The 15047-nt window shown below is 47.6% G+C and overlaps 1 protein-coding gene across 1 annotated transcript; it reads left to right on the plus strand.

Moving 5' to 3' along the window:
* The first annotated feature begins 212 nt into the window (after nucleotides 1–212).
* sntb2 (syntrophin, beta 2) lies at nucleotides 213–14966 on the plus strand. Its single transcript, XM_057052346.1, has 7 exons — nucleotides 213–1213; nucleotides 9545–9761; nucleotides 9856–10066; nucleotides 10876–11018; nucleotides 11371–11567; nucleotides 12475–12665; nucleotides 12857–14966. Exons 1-7 carry the CDS (start codon nucleotides 496–498, stop codon nucleotides 12947–12949), a joined length of 1770 nt encoding a protein of 589 aa, XP_056908326.1. The 5' UTR covers nucleotides 213–495; the 3' UTR covers nucleotides 12950–14966.
* Nucleotides 14967–15047: the final 81 nt, after the last annotated feature.

Genomic DNA, 15047 nt, shown 5'->3' on the forward strand with positions numbered 1-15047 from the left:
AGCGAAACTCATTAAATGTTTATTACTACGGCCTAAAAGCACTCAAAGCATTAATTGCACGTTTTGGATTGTTTTTTTAGTGGCGGGGTTTAACAGGCTGCTACGTCTGCGCGTCAAAAATCGGCCTTTAATATATTATTTTGAAACGTCAGAGCGGAAACACCCCTTTCATTTCAGCTAACTTGGCGAGGAAGTGGAGCAGCTTTAGAGCCTGAACTCAACAACAAGCCCTTCGAGGGTGACCAATCACCGACACTTGCTTTTCTTTTTTCCTCTCCCTTCTCTGATTTTTTTTTTTTTTTTTTGTGGAGGGGGGGTAGTCCAGAAGTTTGTGCCCCGCTTGCTGGTGCAGGCAGTCCCTGTGTGAGTGGGTGTGTCGACGCGGGCCAGCAGCAGCCGCCGCTCGGGCGCACCGTGAAAAAGAGGGAAAAAAGTTGGCGATGAGTTCAGTGTGAACGCGGCCCGCCTCGGAGGGAGCAGGCGAACCACCCCGGAATGGCAGTTTGGACCCGAGCGGACAAAAACGGTCAGCTGGACCTCCTGCTCCGCGACCGCTGGATCCGAGTGGCCGCCGAACTCACCCGAGAAACGCTGACTCTGACGGCCGAGGCGGACGCGGGCGGACCGGGGGGCAACTACTGGGACTATAACAGCACTTCTGCGGGCCTGCGAAACGGCATTGCCAACGGAAACGACCCGGGATCCAGTGTGGGGATCCCCGGCCGCGGTCAGGACCAACTTCTGAACCAGAGTCATGTGGGTCGGGGTCGTAGCAGCAGCCCCGGACGCTCGGGTGCCAGTCGCGGTCAATACGACGGCCACTACTGTGCGAACAGCCCGGGAAAGTACCCAAACAACGGCACCAACTCTGACTTCGGGAGCCCCGGGTCGAGCTACGGCAGTCCAGGGTCCAGCTTCGGGTCGAGACAAGGCGACTTCCCCGTCAGTTTAGAGGGCTCCTCCGAAGCGGTGCGGAAAGTCCGGGTTGTCAAACAAGAGTCTGGCGGGCTGGGGATCAGTATCAAGGGGGGGCGAGAGAACAGGATGCCCATTCTCATTTCCAAAATCTTCCCGGGACTCGCCGCGGACCAGAGCCGAGCCCTCAGGGTGGGCGACGCGATCCTGTCGGTGAACGGCAGTGACCTCCGGGAGGCAACGCACGACCTGGCGGTGCAGGCGCTTAAGAAGGCGGGGAAAGAGGTGACGCTGGAGGGTAAGTAGGCCCACGCGAGAGCGCGGACTGAGAGGCCGGGATTAGAGCGCGGTGGTGCGGCTACATCTGCTCGGATCTCACCCTCCTCCCGCAGTATCACCGAGGGTCACAACACCCACCAACACAACATTCAGGCCTACTTTACACCACATCAAGGGGTCCCTGCAGACAATAGGAGGAAAGTTAACCTATTTTCTAAAGGGTTTGATTGTACTAAACTGAGTTTTTGTGTTATTTCACTTGTTTAAACAGACTAGAATGGCGCAGACTGCAAATGATTGACACACCCCCTGCTTCTATAAGGCTTTTAGACATTAAACCTTTTCATAAAACTGTTTTGCAACAAGAGACTTTACCAGTCATCACTACTGTTTGACCTGTGGGGCCTAAATGGCACCGGCGTGCCAGAAGATCTTTGGTCATTGTAAACAGAAAAAAGTAACCACAGTTGTGGTTTCAGAGTTAGAGCCATTATCCTGGTCTGTGTATCTGAACGGCTTTGATTTGCAAAAGATAGCCGTCCCCTGTAAACACAACCTGATGAGATTTGTCTCTGTGTGACCGTCCAGGGGGAAAAAGACGTTGCGTAAACAAGCAGATGGGCCGTTGCCTCTTTACTGCAGGTGTGGCTTCTATCATACCAGCCACATCAGGTTAGGAAGCCACCAAGGTGGAGCCCGACCCAGTTAATCGGCACGACCATTATTGTAATATTGTTTGTGTCATTTAATAACGAAGCACAGGTTTGCGCCTAATGCAAAACCTCAGGGACATCATCAGACGACTCGGTAGTTATGGCTCTAATATAGAAACACGGCGTGACACAGATGATACTTTTAAGGCTCTCTGAACACGCACATCTGCTCCCTTCCACATGTGGCCCAGGACTGAGTGCCCAGTGGATGGGTAGAACTTAACCAGGGTGGTGCAAACTGCTCCGCGTGCGTGCAGACGGGGCACTTTCGCTTTGCTTCTAAACAATCTGAATTGATAAAACTCCTGCAACTCAGATGATGACCAAAATAGGTACTGAAAGACCGTCTTTAGGCTCGACTGTTAAACAAAAGATAAACACTGAAGTCAGTGTCTCCAGGCAACATCGGTGCGCCTTGTTTTTTGCGGGCAGAGCTGCTTATAGTCTCTAATGAAGTTGTTTTATTTCACAAAATGCACTAGCCTGAATTTTTTAACTATTTTCTTAAGAGTTAGCTAAAAGCCAATGCTATTTTTGGCCCCTGCAGACACCCTCACAGCCTGCCAGTACTATGTTTTCAGTGTTTTGTGGTTAATTGTTCTGGTTTGCGGAACACACACTGAGTTATTTCGTGTAAAAGCCATTTAGACAGCTGGTTCTACCAGCATGTGTGTAATTAACCAACAGCAAAGTACGTGGACACGAAAGCATAACAACAGCCACGCTAAAGATAAATTAGGCGTTTGAATCTAAAGCAGATCGCTGACAACACGGTCTGGTTACTCTGATTATGCCCCCATTTTTTAGCTTAAAGTACCAGAATCTATCTAAGAGAACTATAATATTAGCCTGAAAAGTTGGCACAACTGAATATTTATCTGTCAGTGCGCCACTAATCAAAGTATTATTGACATTTGCAGCGCTGACAAAAAAAAAAAAGGATGTTTTTAGTAGGAAGTAGAGAAATGTCCCATGCTGGGTGGGAACCGAGCCAGATGGAGGTCAGTTTGGATCCTAAACTGTGCTGATGTGGAACTTTTTCACATTTCTTTATAAAAGTGGAAAAAATGAATTTGGAGGGAATGAGGCCGCAGAGCCCCCGGGGTCTGGAAACTTTGGGGCAGGAACCACTAAATGGAGTGGTTAATGGTTTGGAATAAATGCAGGACGAATACTGATGAGCACATATTGTTGGAAGTAGTCGATGCTTGACACAGTTCCGTGCAAAATGAAGCCTCCCAGAATAAACACAGGTAAAACACACCCCCAGCAATCAAATGCATTAATTAAATGAGGCCCGGAGGCTCCGAATAAACACGACCGTTGCCTAAGTGGAGGGGAACCAAAACATTTTACATCCAACTTGTGTCAACCAGCAAATGGAGGATGTGCAAACAGACAAATGACCGTTCACAGACGTGACGCAGTTCGAGTGCCCACGTCGAACCGTTTCAGATCCAGTGATGGAATCTGGCAGCTGTAATTGGTGCGACAACAACAACAACAAAAAGCCCCCAACCATGCAGCAGCCCCTCGGGGTGTGACGGAAGGATGTGCTGCCTCCTGCCACGCCGGCCTCCAGAAGAATGTGTCAGTTGCCCGTCGCTGTTTGTACGACTGACGGGCGGCGAGCTGCGTTGTTTGTGGACCGGCTCTTCCTCCCGGACCCGCAGCTTTCCCGGATCCCTCTGTGTATTGCAAGAAATGGCGGCCAGACAGAACAAAGCTCCAGTTTTCAGATCCGTGTGCCATGTAAACAGTCTATACCTTCCCCCCCCCACTCCAAAAACAAAAAAGTGTTGTCACAATTAGCTCGGGGAACCCGCATTCCTAACCGTGCGTGTATGTATGTAGGCCAAAGGTCAATGCTGGCGGCGGCAGGAGGGCTAATTGTCTCTGCTCCTCACTTACTGGCCTCCATTACCTTTTGTAGAAGGTGCAACATAAGAGTGGAAGGACTGCGGCAACACATGAGATTATAATGGGGGCCGTGATGCCCGATCAGCATTTTCATTCCAAGCGTGGCTTTTTAATAGACGACTTATCCGACATTGATACCAGCTTTGCACCAAGATCATCGTTTTTCCAGTTACTGGCCTCAAACTGTTGTTTTAATCTACAATTACAATGAAAAGTGGCTCCAAGCCTCCATGACACCGTTAAAATCGGATGAATTCTGCAGCGTTAAGGACGATTTGATGTGCTTTAATCCAGAATAGCACAACAACCATCGTATTTGGTTGTGTTATCAGACCCAATGGTGATGTCTTTTGGTTTATAACCTTTCAGAATCCAACCTAAGCCTCAGAATCTTCTTCATTATTGATTAATGATTGACTTTTTTCAGCATCGGGTTACAAGGACAGATGGCGTCTTGTAAACCAACGCAACAGTTGTGGCGCTGACCTTTGTTTGTTTAATTGATGGCACAGACCAGACACAGAAGCCATTGATGAAACGGGGACGACCCTGATGAGGAACGGTTCCCTGCTTCTTTTCTGGAGCCAAAACTAGGCGGCCATCTACTCGCCGTGACATTCGCCGGTCACGTGGGACGAGGGCCGCCACGGCGTCTGATTCTGAACAGCCTGAAAGAGGCCGCGCCGCTTTGTGAGACTACAAATATGGAACAATATATAAAAAATAAAATAAACTTATTAATACCGTCCTCGCGTGACTCAATGAAATGGCTTAGACAAGACGGCATACATGTAAATGACCATTCGAGACACCTCACGGCCTTCAGGGGTCTAAATCAAACATCATAATATTTAAAAACGGCAACTATAAAAGTGGCAAATCCATCCGAGTGACGTACACAAGCACATTTGCACTGTAACTGATGATACTAAAAATAATATACAGTAAGTGCAGAGCTCCAGCAGCTGAAACAGTGTTTCCTCCTTCCTGGGACCGACCGTGGATCAACAAGCATCAATCCCTCCTGATGGCTGCGAGCTTGTAATCTTTCTCTGTTGCTACAGTATCCACAACCATGGCCGTGATTATTTTGGTCCATAATCTGCTTTATCCTTTGTAAAAAGTTGGCACACATATCCAGACACACTTTGGGGCCGCGCTGTTCATGCCGCCCTGCGTAGAAACGGCTCGCGGCCGTCGTTCCATGCTTGTTTGTGGGGTTTCCCGTCGCTTGTGCGGTTCTTTTCGCCGCCTCTGAGCCAGGTCGTCACAGGAGGGGCAGGTATGAGGAATCCTGAATCCTCTCCTGTTATGAGAAGCATCCGTGAAGATGTTTGCATTGACAGAGTGTCTGCTTGGTCTTTTTCTTGAATGAAAACAGAGATCTTTGTTTTTATTGCCAAATCCAGCTCTGGTGCACGACATTAAAGTTCATCCTGCTCCGAAAAAGCGTCATTAAACACACTCATGAAAGATAACGGACATATCAAGATAGCCAAAGTATTGCCCACGCCCCAAAATGGAGTATTTGGCTGATCCATTGCAATCCTTCACCAAATGAATCGCTTCATCACGTTGATGAAAAATCCTGCTGAAAATGGACCTGCGGACTGACGTGCAACGCTGCGCTGGCGGATTAATCCCAGGAACCGCACCGCGCCGCTTCCAATAAGTTGATAAGCTGGGTAAAACTTCGAAATGGTGCCAGTCACGTTGGCAATAACCCGAAGTGCTCTGGAGCTTGTGGACGGAGGGTCCGGTGGAGTCAGGAATTCAAAGGCTTAAATGGATACCAAATGGTGCCATCTTCCACCGCTGACATCATCTGGCGTCGCGGGCTGTGATCCGGCGACTGGAAAGTGGACCCCGGGTATATCGGGTCCCGACCATATGGCGTACCGCTCAATAACGAGCAGATGTCAGATGGGAGATTGATTATAAGAACTGATTTGGAAAGAAGAGGAAGTGAGTCACTGTTGATTGCTGGGAGTGTTGCCGGCTTCTGATCCCTCCTCATTTTAAGCCTGTTGCAATCATCAGATTCTGACTTTAATTGATGAATGTGGGATGTTTCTTCCCTCCTCTCTCTGGTCTGAAGAAGGTCGTTTAGCCACAGAATGCGTTCGCGTTGGGAGTGCCTTCCGCTCTGCCTCCCCGTTGGATTTGGAACAATATTTGCAGCCGTAAAATTTACTTTTATCATTCTTGCACGGCTGAGTCAGTGACCTTGTAATGCCCCGCATAGCTCCAACTTCCTTCATGCCAGCAAGAAAGTAATTGCTAACACCTGTAGACACGTGCGGGAGTACGTTTCTGCGGGCGTGAAGTGCTTTGATATTAACATATTTTAACATGTGGATCATTCTTGCGACAGATTTTAAAGAACATTCTTGTACCGCTTAGAGGTTTGTCATTCTGGGACGACCTCTGTGTATCGACAGTCTTCGTGGGTCAGCTTCATGTAGACGTGGTGGGAAAAGACCAGCTACGAATTAGAGCTATAATGCAGTTAACTCTGTGTGTGTGTGTGTGTGTGTGTGTGCGTGCACCATCTGGAAAGCACCTCTGTAGGAGTTGGGCCTCTCAAGGGTCGTAGTATTTGTCGACTGTCTGTCACACCGTCGTGACTTGCTCCTAGACCATAATTTAGCTATTAAAATGTTTGCAGCATAAGTACTTAATTGCCTTTTTAAATACTGTTTCAGCTCTTTTAAGCCCTCCTGGTTTACAGTTGTGTCACCCGCTGATTTGAAAGGTAGTCTGTGTATTATGTAAGGAGTTTAATTATGTTTGACAAAGACCGTGGCAGTAGTGTATGAAATTAGTCGTAAATGGTGGGCGCCATGCTCTTAATAATTCCTCGTTTGTAACTATGTGCGAGGTCAGAGCCAAGGAGAGTATCAACTACAGCCCCAACACCCGCCCCTGAGCCCCAAAGGGGGAGAAAAAAAAACCCCACACACAGAACTGCAGTTTCTTTTGGGGCTATTGTAACATGTTGGTCTCATTATGTTTCAGGCCAAAACTCTTTTTTCAGTTTTTGAGAGGAAGAGAACAGGAGGGAGTGGGCTAAAAGACTCAAGATAGGAGAGACGGGGCTGGAGAGTTCATGGGATATGTGGGGACTGGAGAGGGCAAAGAGCTTGAAATGTGTGCTAGAGGTGGAAGATGAGGATTTTAGAGGGAGAAGAAGTGAAGGGAGAGAAGAGAGAAAAGCAAGTATGTAAAGACGAGCAGGCCAGACCTCAGGACAATTGCTGGGCTCTTTTTAGGTGCCAAGTTCTGAGGCTGTGGTCTGAAAGTCTCACGCTATTACCGCGTAACCTTTTATTTCAACATTTGGCCGTTCCATAGAGTCATTTCGTGTGTGTGTGAGTAGATGTTTGCATGCTTGCATGTGCATGTTGTGGCAGAGGGGAAAGCGGTCCGAGGAGTGTTTTACACCCGCTCTGCATCAGCACGAATGCCACAATAAAGTTTAGTCACACTGTTCCTCTTCTCCTTCCTCGTCTTATTGCTCTTGATTCTCCGGTCGAAAAAGAAAACGAAGGCAGGCCTCGGGGGACGTTTTTGGCATTTCTGAAAAATCCCTCTTGCACACGTTGCGTAAATAAAGGTGTTGCATGCATATGTGAGTTCTTGCAGACGTGCATCCATTGAGCTGCGAGTCCTCTGTGTGCAGACCTAATTAGGCAGAAGTGGAGCTGAGTGACAGGTCTGACAGAACTAATGAGTTCATTTAACAGCTCCACAGGCAAAGTGGGCAGAGAAACAAGCACACGATGTAGGCGAAAAAGCGATGCAATGTTAGCTAGAACAGGCTGAGCACCTATTGCTTGTGTACTTAGCACAACTTTTACTAATGCGACCTAGCGATTGTGCCAAAAGTCCAATTTCCGGTGACGCTAAAATGCTAATGAGTCTGGCTTTCGTGTCTCATGAATGGAAATCATAGTCCTGTCCACACAAAAGTATTTGTACATGAGGTTTTTTTGGCTCGGAGTGGAGATGAAGTGGAAGAGATCCAGGAAATCTTTGCTGTCAAGTTCATCCGACTTCCAAAATCTGAAAGAGATTACAAATTATACAAATATAGAAACGTCACAGGCAGAAAACTGATGGTATATATTCCAGTAGCATTGGCTGTTGACATTTCAGCTGAGGGTTCTGGGTTCAAGCCCCGGTTGCCGATGAAGGTTGGAAGGTTACATGAAGACGCAGTTTCCGTCTGACTTCTTTCGTGATATACGGGGACTATATCTCTTTTATTATGGTATTAATGGTTAGAGGTTTTTTTACGTGTACATTCCTAGTTCAATGTCCAGATTTTCTATATTTTTTGCCCGTCTCTGTCATGTTGAACTGCTCCGGGATCCCTCAGGGCTTTGTCCCTGACCCTTGATACTTGCTCTCTGATTGATATGTCCTTGCACGGTCATCACCCCCCCCTTCTGAAGCAGTGATCTGAACTTAACGTACTTAAGAGTTTTTCCACTCGGGCTCAGGCACGCCTCGGTGTCAGCTGGACATGTTCCCAGCAGCTGTGCCTCCGTCTCGACAAGAACGGCGCGTCGTCACTCTGGAAAACGTCAGCAGTCGCCGAAAAGGGGGCTCCTCCGAGGCCGATAGCCGCGGCGCTATGGACACGCACCACCGCGGATAACGGCGGGCGGGCGGGCGGTAAATATTTCAGCTGAAATCCTCAGCAGCAGATCAGATTATCAGGTGGAAAGTTGAGCCTTGCAGTGGAGATCTGACCCTGGGACAGAACCGTGGGCGTTCAGAAACACTCTCACTCTCACTGATGTGTTCCAAACCACTTACGTTTGCAGAGCGGATCCCTGACTTTGTTAGCATGGGCGGTGTGGTTAGAAGAGATTTGGCTCGTTGCCGCGAGATTACTACACGCCCCACCTTTTAGCCTGAGTCACTACGCATAGAGCAATAAAGAGGAGCATGCGGGAACTCATCTTTTCTTTAACTAACTGTAGCTTTACGTACAAGCCGTGCACGTTTTTAGTGAACGCTCTTTCACACACATGCAGAGAGTTTCAAATCTAATTTCTGAGTCTACTTTGAGAATGACCTCACCTCTTTACAGTATCGGGTTTCCTACAGAGCAGAACATTAACACAAGTCCACTACACACATATTCATGCACAAGCTCTAATTTATTTTTTTCATGCTCTTACGCCAGTTGCGGCTCACAAATAAAACTGAAACTTGAAAAAAAAAAAGAGTGCGAAAAAGAGAGTAGAAACAGCGAGGAGATAAATGGGTCTGATCTAGGGAGGATACACGAGGACAGGAACAGGCGAGGACACGTGACGACGCTGATGAGGTCATGAGGTGTACAAACCAAATTTGGCTCACAGCTGTAGCACTAAACCAGCTCTGGTTTGTATTAGCAAAAATCTAACAATGAGAACCATTGTGGTCTTCAAATCTGCGTTTAAAGATGACTGAATACGGACCCCGACCCCTTCCAGGATGTCCTCTGCCACAGGACCAGGTAGAGGACACGTGTTCCTATGCTTGAGCAGTGTCATCATTGTGCAAGGGCTTCACATGTGGTTCCTGTGATAGCAAAAGCTTAAACTAAATTTACAGACTGGTTTTAGGGCTGCTGACATTAGCAATAGAAGTTACGCAACAGCAGAATATAATGGAGGCGGCACGTGATGGGTTGATGTGTCCTTTTCTGGGTGTCTCAACAGTAAAGTACATCCGGGAAGTTTCTCCGCTCTTTAAGAAGCCGTCTCTGGTGGCCGACCTGCCGTGGGACGGCGTCCGCCCGCAGTCGCCCAGCTACAGCGGAAGCGAGGATTCCGGTTCACCCAAACACAGCAGCTCCTCCTCCAAAGACAGAAAGGTCATCAGTCTGAAAATGTGCTTCATCAGCAGGAACCTCACCATGCCGGACCTGGAGAACAGGTACGCTGGCCAACAGCAGCCCGCTGTGTCATGCTTTAAACTTCACGTCCTCTTTTTTTATTTTTAATTCTTTTTAAATTTCGGTGTGATTCAGGCTGCTGGAGCTTCACTCACCAGACGGCCAACATACGGTGGTGCTGCGCTGCAAAGACGCCCCCACCGCCAACTCCTGGTTCACTGCCGTCCACACAAACATCGCCGCCCTGCTGCCACAAGTCCTGGCTCACATCAACGCCTACCTGGGAGCCTCGTCCTCGGCCCCCACGCACCCCCACCTCAAACACATCGGCTGGTTGGCTGAGCAGGTACGGCGTTGAATCAAATGAGTATTAATTCCACATCGTTGCTCTTTTTATTTCTGTTCTTACACAATTTGCCAGATGAGTCTCTAATGTTTTGGGAAGATAAACAAGCACAATAATGTCAGGCTGAAATTATGATAGAATAATGTCAGGGTGCTAGAAGCAGGAAAGGCAACATCCTCACCAAAAGGATGCGGTTAATGCGACGGCTATTGAAACAGTGATCAAATGATGTCGGAAGCTCTAGTTTAGGGTAAAAATGTGTATTGTTCCACCTCTTCGGTTTCGTTGGACGCTGGCGTTTCCACAGTGAGCAGCTGGTAGCTGAGTTTTCCTGTTCGTTACGTCATCGCACACATTTAGAGCAGATACGGGCCTTTCTGCTTCGGCGTCGCCACCCCTGCAACACGCAGGAAGAGCGTGTTTTCTTGATTTAAGGCCGGGCCTAATGTCAAACAGAGCCATTCACCAGCTAACCAGGGTCGGCGTGAGTTCACCTTTATGCTGAATAAGGGTTTTTTTTAGCGAAGTGTTTACGCCGCGGCGCTCTCAGATGTATGGATGTTTGCCGCTGACCGACCTCAGACAGGAAGCACTGATATAGGTTTCCATTGCCTTGCACCATTTCCTGCAGCACCCACCTTTCACAGCTGCACTCATTTCAAAGCTTAGTGGCGCTGCTGTTCTCCACCCACCTTCTACTCGTTACAAGACAACAGCAGGGTTTGATAAATGTCTCCCCTGATGATGATGTCACTGCGTCTTTGATCCTCTTGTGGCGGGAGCCTATCAATCCTCTTTATCTGCTGTAGATTCAGCTGGACGGAGGGCGACAGCAGTATAAGCCGGTGGTCATGGCGCTGACGGAGAAGGACATCCTCCTGTTCGAAGCGGTGCCGTGGAGCAGAGAGTCCTGGTCTCTACCGCTGCTCACGCATCCACTGCTCGCCACAAGGTAACGAGGGCGCCAGCGCCTCGGGGGTTTCGATCATAGCGACAGCGGCTCCTCCAGCTGTGGAGCAACGGCGATACGTGTCGCCCGATGAGCAACAGGCACCTCTGAAAACAGAAGTGAAGTTTCAGAGTGACAGCTAACTGTAAATCAGGTCTGTGTACTCATACCAACATGTGGTGGGGGAACTATAAATGGACGGTAAGTCCCTGGAAATGCACCAGGGTTTGTTTTTTAACAATAAAACAAAAGTGAAATTAGTTTTGATACGGGGAGAACTTGACTGAGGGCAAACACAATAACAGGTTTTCCTCAGATCTGTGCAAATCTTCTTCTGCTGTGTCTCCACTTCCAGACTGGTCCATTCTGGAAGTGCCCGGGGTTCTCCCGCGCAGGGTTCGGAGCTGGTGTTCGCTACCCGGACGGGCACGGGGCGGGGCATCGAGTCCCACGTCTTCCGAGTGGAGACCCACTGGGATCTGTCTTCGTGGACGCGCGCCCTGGTGCAGGGGGCTCACGCTGCTGCTGAGCTCATCAAAGAGGTTTCCATCGGTGGGTGAACAGCACGAAATCAGCTCCCAAAACATGTCGGTCAATAAATTGACCAGTCCGACGCAGCCGTAATGTTCCAATAAGCTAGAATATGGCGGCGCTTCCGTATAGATGTCCCTTTGGAAATGAGGGAATCCCTACTATTCTGCGTAAGGGTTGTCAAACCTCAGACCACAAATCGAAAAGTTACGTTGTGCAGGTCTGAAAAAAGCCCACATATTTAGAGAATCAGTGTTTGTTTAGTCGGAAGAGAAGATTACAGAGTGAGGGAGCACGCATGTTAAAACAGAGGATGTGGCAGCAGCCTCAGACGTACAAAATCTGATTCTGATTCTACCGTAGGGAGCTCGTGACAGCGGCCGGCTCAGCGTCGGTGCGCTGCAGTTCAAAAAGAGCAGCTCTGTGTAGGAAAAACAGAAGTGGGAGCCAGATGAGGGGAATGTGTTCCCTTTGGCCGCACTTATTCACCACCAAACAGCCTCCAGTTGTCTTTTTTCTGTCTTTCTTCACTTTAACAAACCCACAGTTGTGGGTTTAAATCAGTCATGTTACTAAGAGGCCTGCAAATGGTTCCGACAATGTTTTAAATGATGCATATTCCTGTTATCAGTGCTGAGCAACATCCTAGTTTAATGCGGAAGCTGAATTTATTAAGTTTCAATTCAGTTATGTTTAGCTTAACCATTTAAAGCCGTCCAGGATGTATCTGGACTGGGGGAGGAAGCAGAAGTATCCAGAGAAAGAACATAAAATGAGGCTGATGTAAACAACAGTTTGTCTTTTTATGATGTGTTTACATTAAGTGAACAGACGTTGATCCCCCCCCCCCGACTCAACCTGCTTTTTAACCCCTTTTGACCCACCCGGCTGGGTTTTTAAAGGCCTTTTCTCTCTTTTGGACTCTCAGGTTGCACGCTGAACAGGCAGGACGTCCGGCTGACGCTGCACTATGAGAAGGGCTTCACTGTGACCAGGGAGCCGGCTGATCTAACGGGGGGCGCCGTGCTGTACAGATACCCCTACGAGAAGCTCAAAATGTCCGCCGACGACGGAATACGCAACCTTTACCTTGACTTCGGGGGTCCGGAGGGAGAAATGGTGAGTTTAGCGACACCAGATCAGAGGTGTGACACAAACGCACCCTTCTCTTGACGTATTCACGGAGGAAGTGATTTGACCTCTTGGTGTTCAAAAGATAAAGTAGATACAAGGTCGACCATTATCTTTCCTGCATATTACAGGTGTTTCATCATTTTTACCAGTCTTTCCTACTTGCCTTCCTCCTCCAGGTGTTCGACCTCCACTCGGGTCCGAAGCCGGTGGTGTTTGTCCTGCACTCGTTCCTGTCGGCTAAGCTCACGCGTATGGGCCTGCTGACGTGAGACCTGCGGATGATGGGCGTCGCAGGTGGTCGCAGGTGGTCGGAGGCACCAGAAACAGACCGAAGGACGCTCCGGAAACGACTGACTTTGACTGTTCTAACCCCCCCCCCCCATCCCCTCCCACCCTGGAATTGTATGTTGTCTCAGAAACGTGCCTTCTAATCCACCTCTCCTCCATTGCTTGCACTCATTTGCATTTTGAGGCCAGGTTCAAAAAGAAAAAGGAAAATAAGCAAAATCAGACATCGTGTTGGCTGGTGTTAAAGTCCAAAAATCCAGTAAAGTTGACAACATTTCACGTAAAACACATATTCTACGTGAGTATCTGACAACGGGTAAAAGGCCAAACGGGGGCAAGGATCTGGTTTCAGTGCACTTCTTAAAACAAAGGAAGGATTTATTTTTTCCGACACCGACGCAGAAACGCTCCCTGTTTCTCCTCTATGCCAATCATTCCACGACAGCCTTTCAGGACCCGTCTCTCTGCGTGGACCAGTGAGTGAAACGGGCGTTTCCGAGTCCGAGGACGGGTGTTTCCAGATGCTTCTGTCGGCTCCGCTGTTGCATTCAGGTTTGCCAACTGTGCCTTGTTACATGTAGACACTCTGTAATGTTTCTTTTATATCACTTTTCACCTTAAGAGCGTGTGAAGCTTTCAGACATGCACAAGCAATAGTATTACTGTCACCGTGTAAAGCATGTTACTGTGGTTTGTCCTGTTTTTATAAGAGTGTATCTTTTGATAGCATGACTTCCTTCCTTCACACGTCGATACAAACGCGTGTTACCTCCTCCTTACCGACCCACACTACCGCATCCTTTCCAATCAACGCATTCCAGTTTGTTGTTTAGGACCATTAAACCGGCCTGGTTAGGAGGAAATGCGCCGATCTATTTTGATAAGATGACCTGTGACACATCCCACGGTACGCATGTTTACTTTTTCATACTTGTAGGTGTGTTGCCGCCTTGATCCGTCCCGTAATTTTAGAGGCTTTTCATCAAAATGCTATGGGAATAGGTAAGAAGGTCTCATTAAATGTTTACAACAGACCTGATTTAAAATAGGATCCCCCTTTTCACGTATTTCGTGGCTCATGGCAGTAATTTATGCAAGTTTAAAAGCATTAAATTGCTTTATTTGTTGGGACGCAGGTTTGGTTTAAATGTCCTGTCCCGTGAGACGGTATTGGGACTGTAATTAAAATGTTTTCACAAGCTTTACTTGGCACATCTTGTCCGAGCGACCCTTCAAACGAGCCTCTGCATTCTTTTTGGGCCCCAGATAATGAAGCATTGTGTCCACTCATGGTGCATCATGGGGAAACTGGCTAACTTTTCTGTCCTCAGATTAGGAACACAATCACATCTATTTTGGACTCACACCCTTGTGGTTGTTTAGATAGGCTTGTCTTTGATTGGAGAAAGGAAAAATGTTTAATTACACACTTGATATAACCACAGTATATATATAGTTGGAGTGATGAGGGGCTGTGCTCAGTCATGCGCTCATCCTGCTGCCCTTAAACCCTGTAAAATGGGCGCTTGCGTGACACTTGCTTACCCAGTATTTCACTTGGTCATCATACTTTACCACATTTCTATGAATATTATGCTTTCCTGACGTGTTTGTCAATACGCTGCAGGCATCCTTTGAGCTTGATGCACTAATCAATGAAACCTTGTTCAACTTGTGAATGTAAACCTCTTTTCTCTTTAGAGATTGTTCTTTTTTTTATTCATACTTTGTGCTAAAAAAAAGGTTGTCCTGTCTATGCAAAGCAATGCTTCAAAGGTTTTTTTTTTAAAAAACCAAAGGTAAAACCTGTGGCAACTTGCGTCCAATACAATCATTGAGCTGGAAATTCACAAAAGGAAAATTGAAAGTGCTGCTGCAGTTACCTCTTTTATGCAAAGTATTTAGGCTTCTTTCCGAGATATGGTATATAATGTATGATAGCAATGTAATAATCTCCAATGTAAATACATACATACCAATAAAACCGTTACAAAGCAACTTCTGTTGATGTTTTTTTTCTGAGTTGTTAAATAACAAACATCATGTAAAATGTTTAAAAATGCACGTTTTCTCCATCAT

This window comes from Takifugu flavidus, chromosome 13 (assembly GCF_003711565.1).
Source record: "Takifugu flavidus isolate HTHZ2018 chromosome 13, ASM371156v2, whole genome shotgun sequence".
Classification (NCBI taxonomy): Eukaryota; Metazoa; Chordata; class Actinopteri; order Tetraodontiformes; family Tetraodontidae; genus Takifugu; species Takifugu flavidus.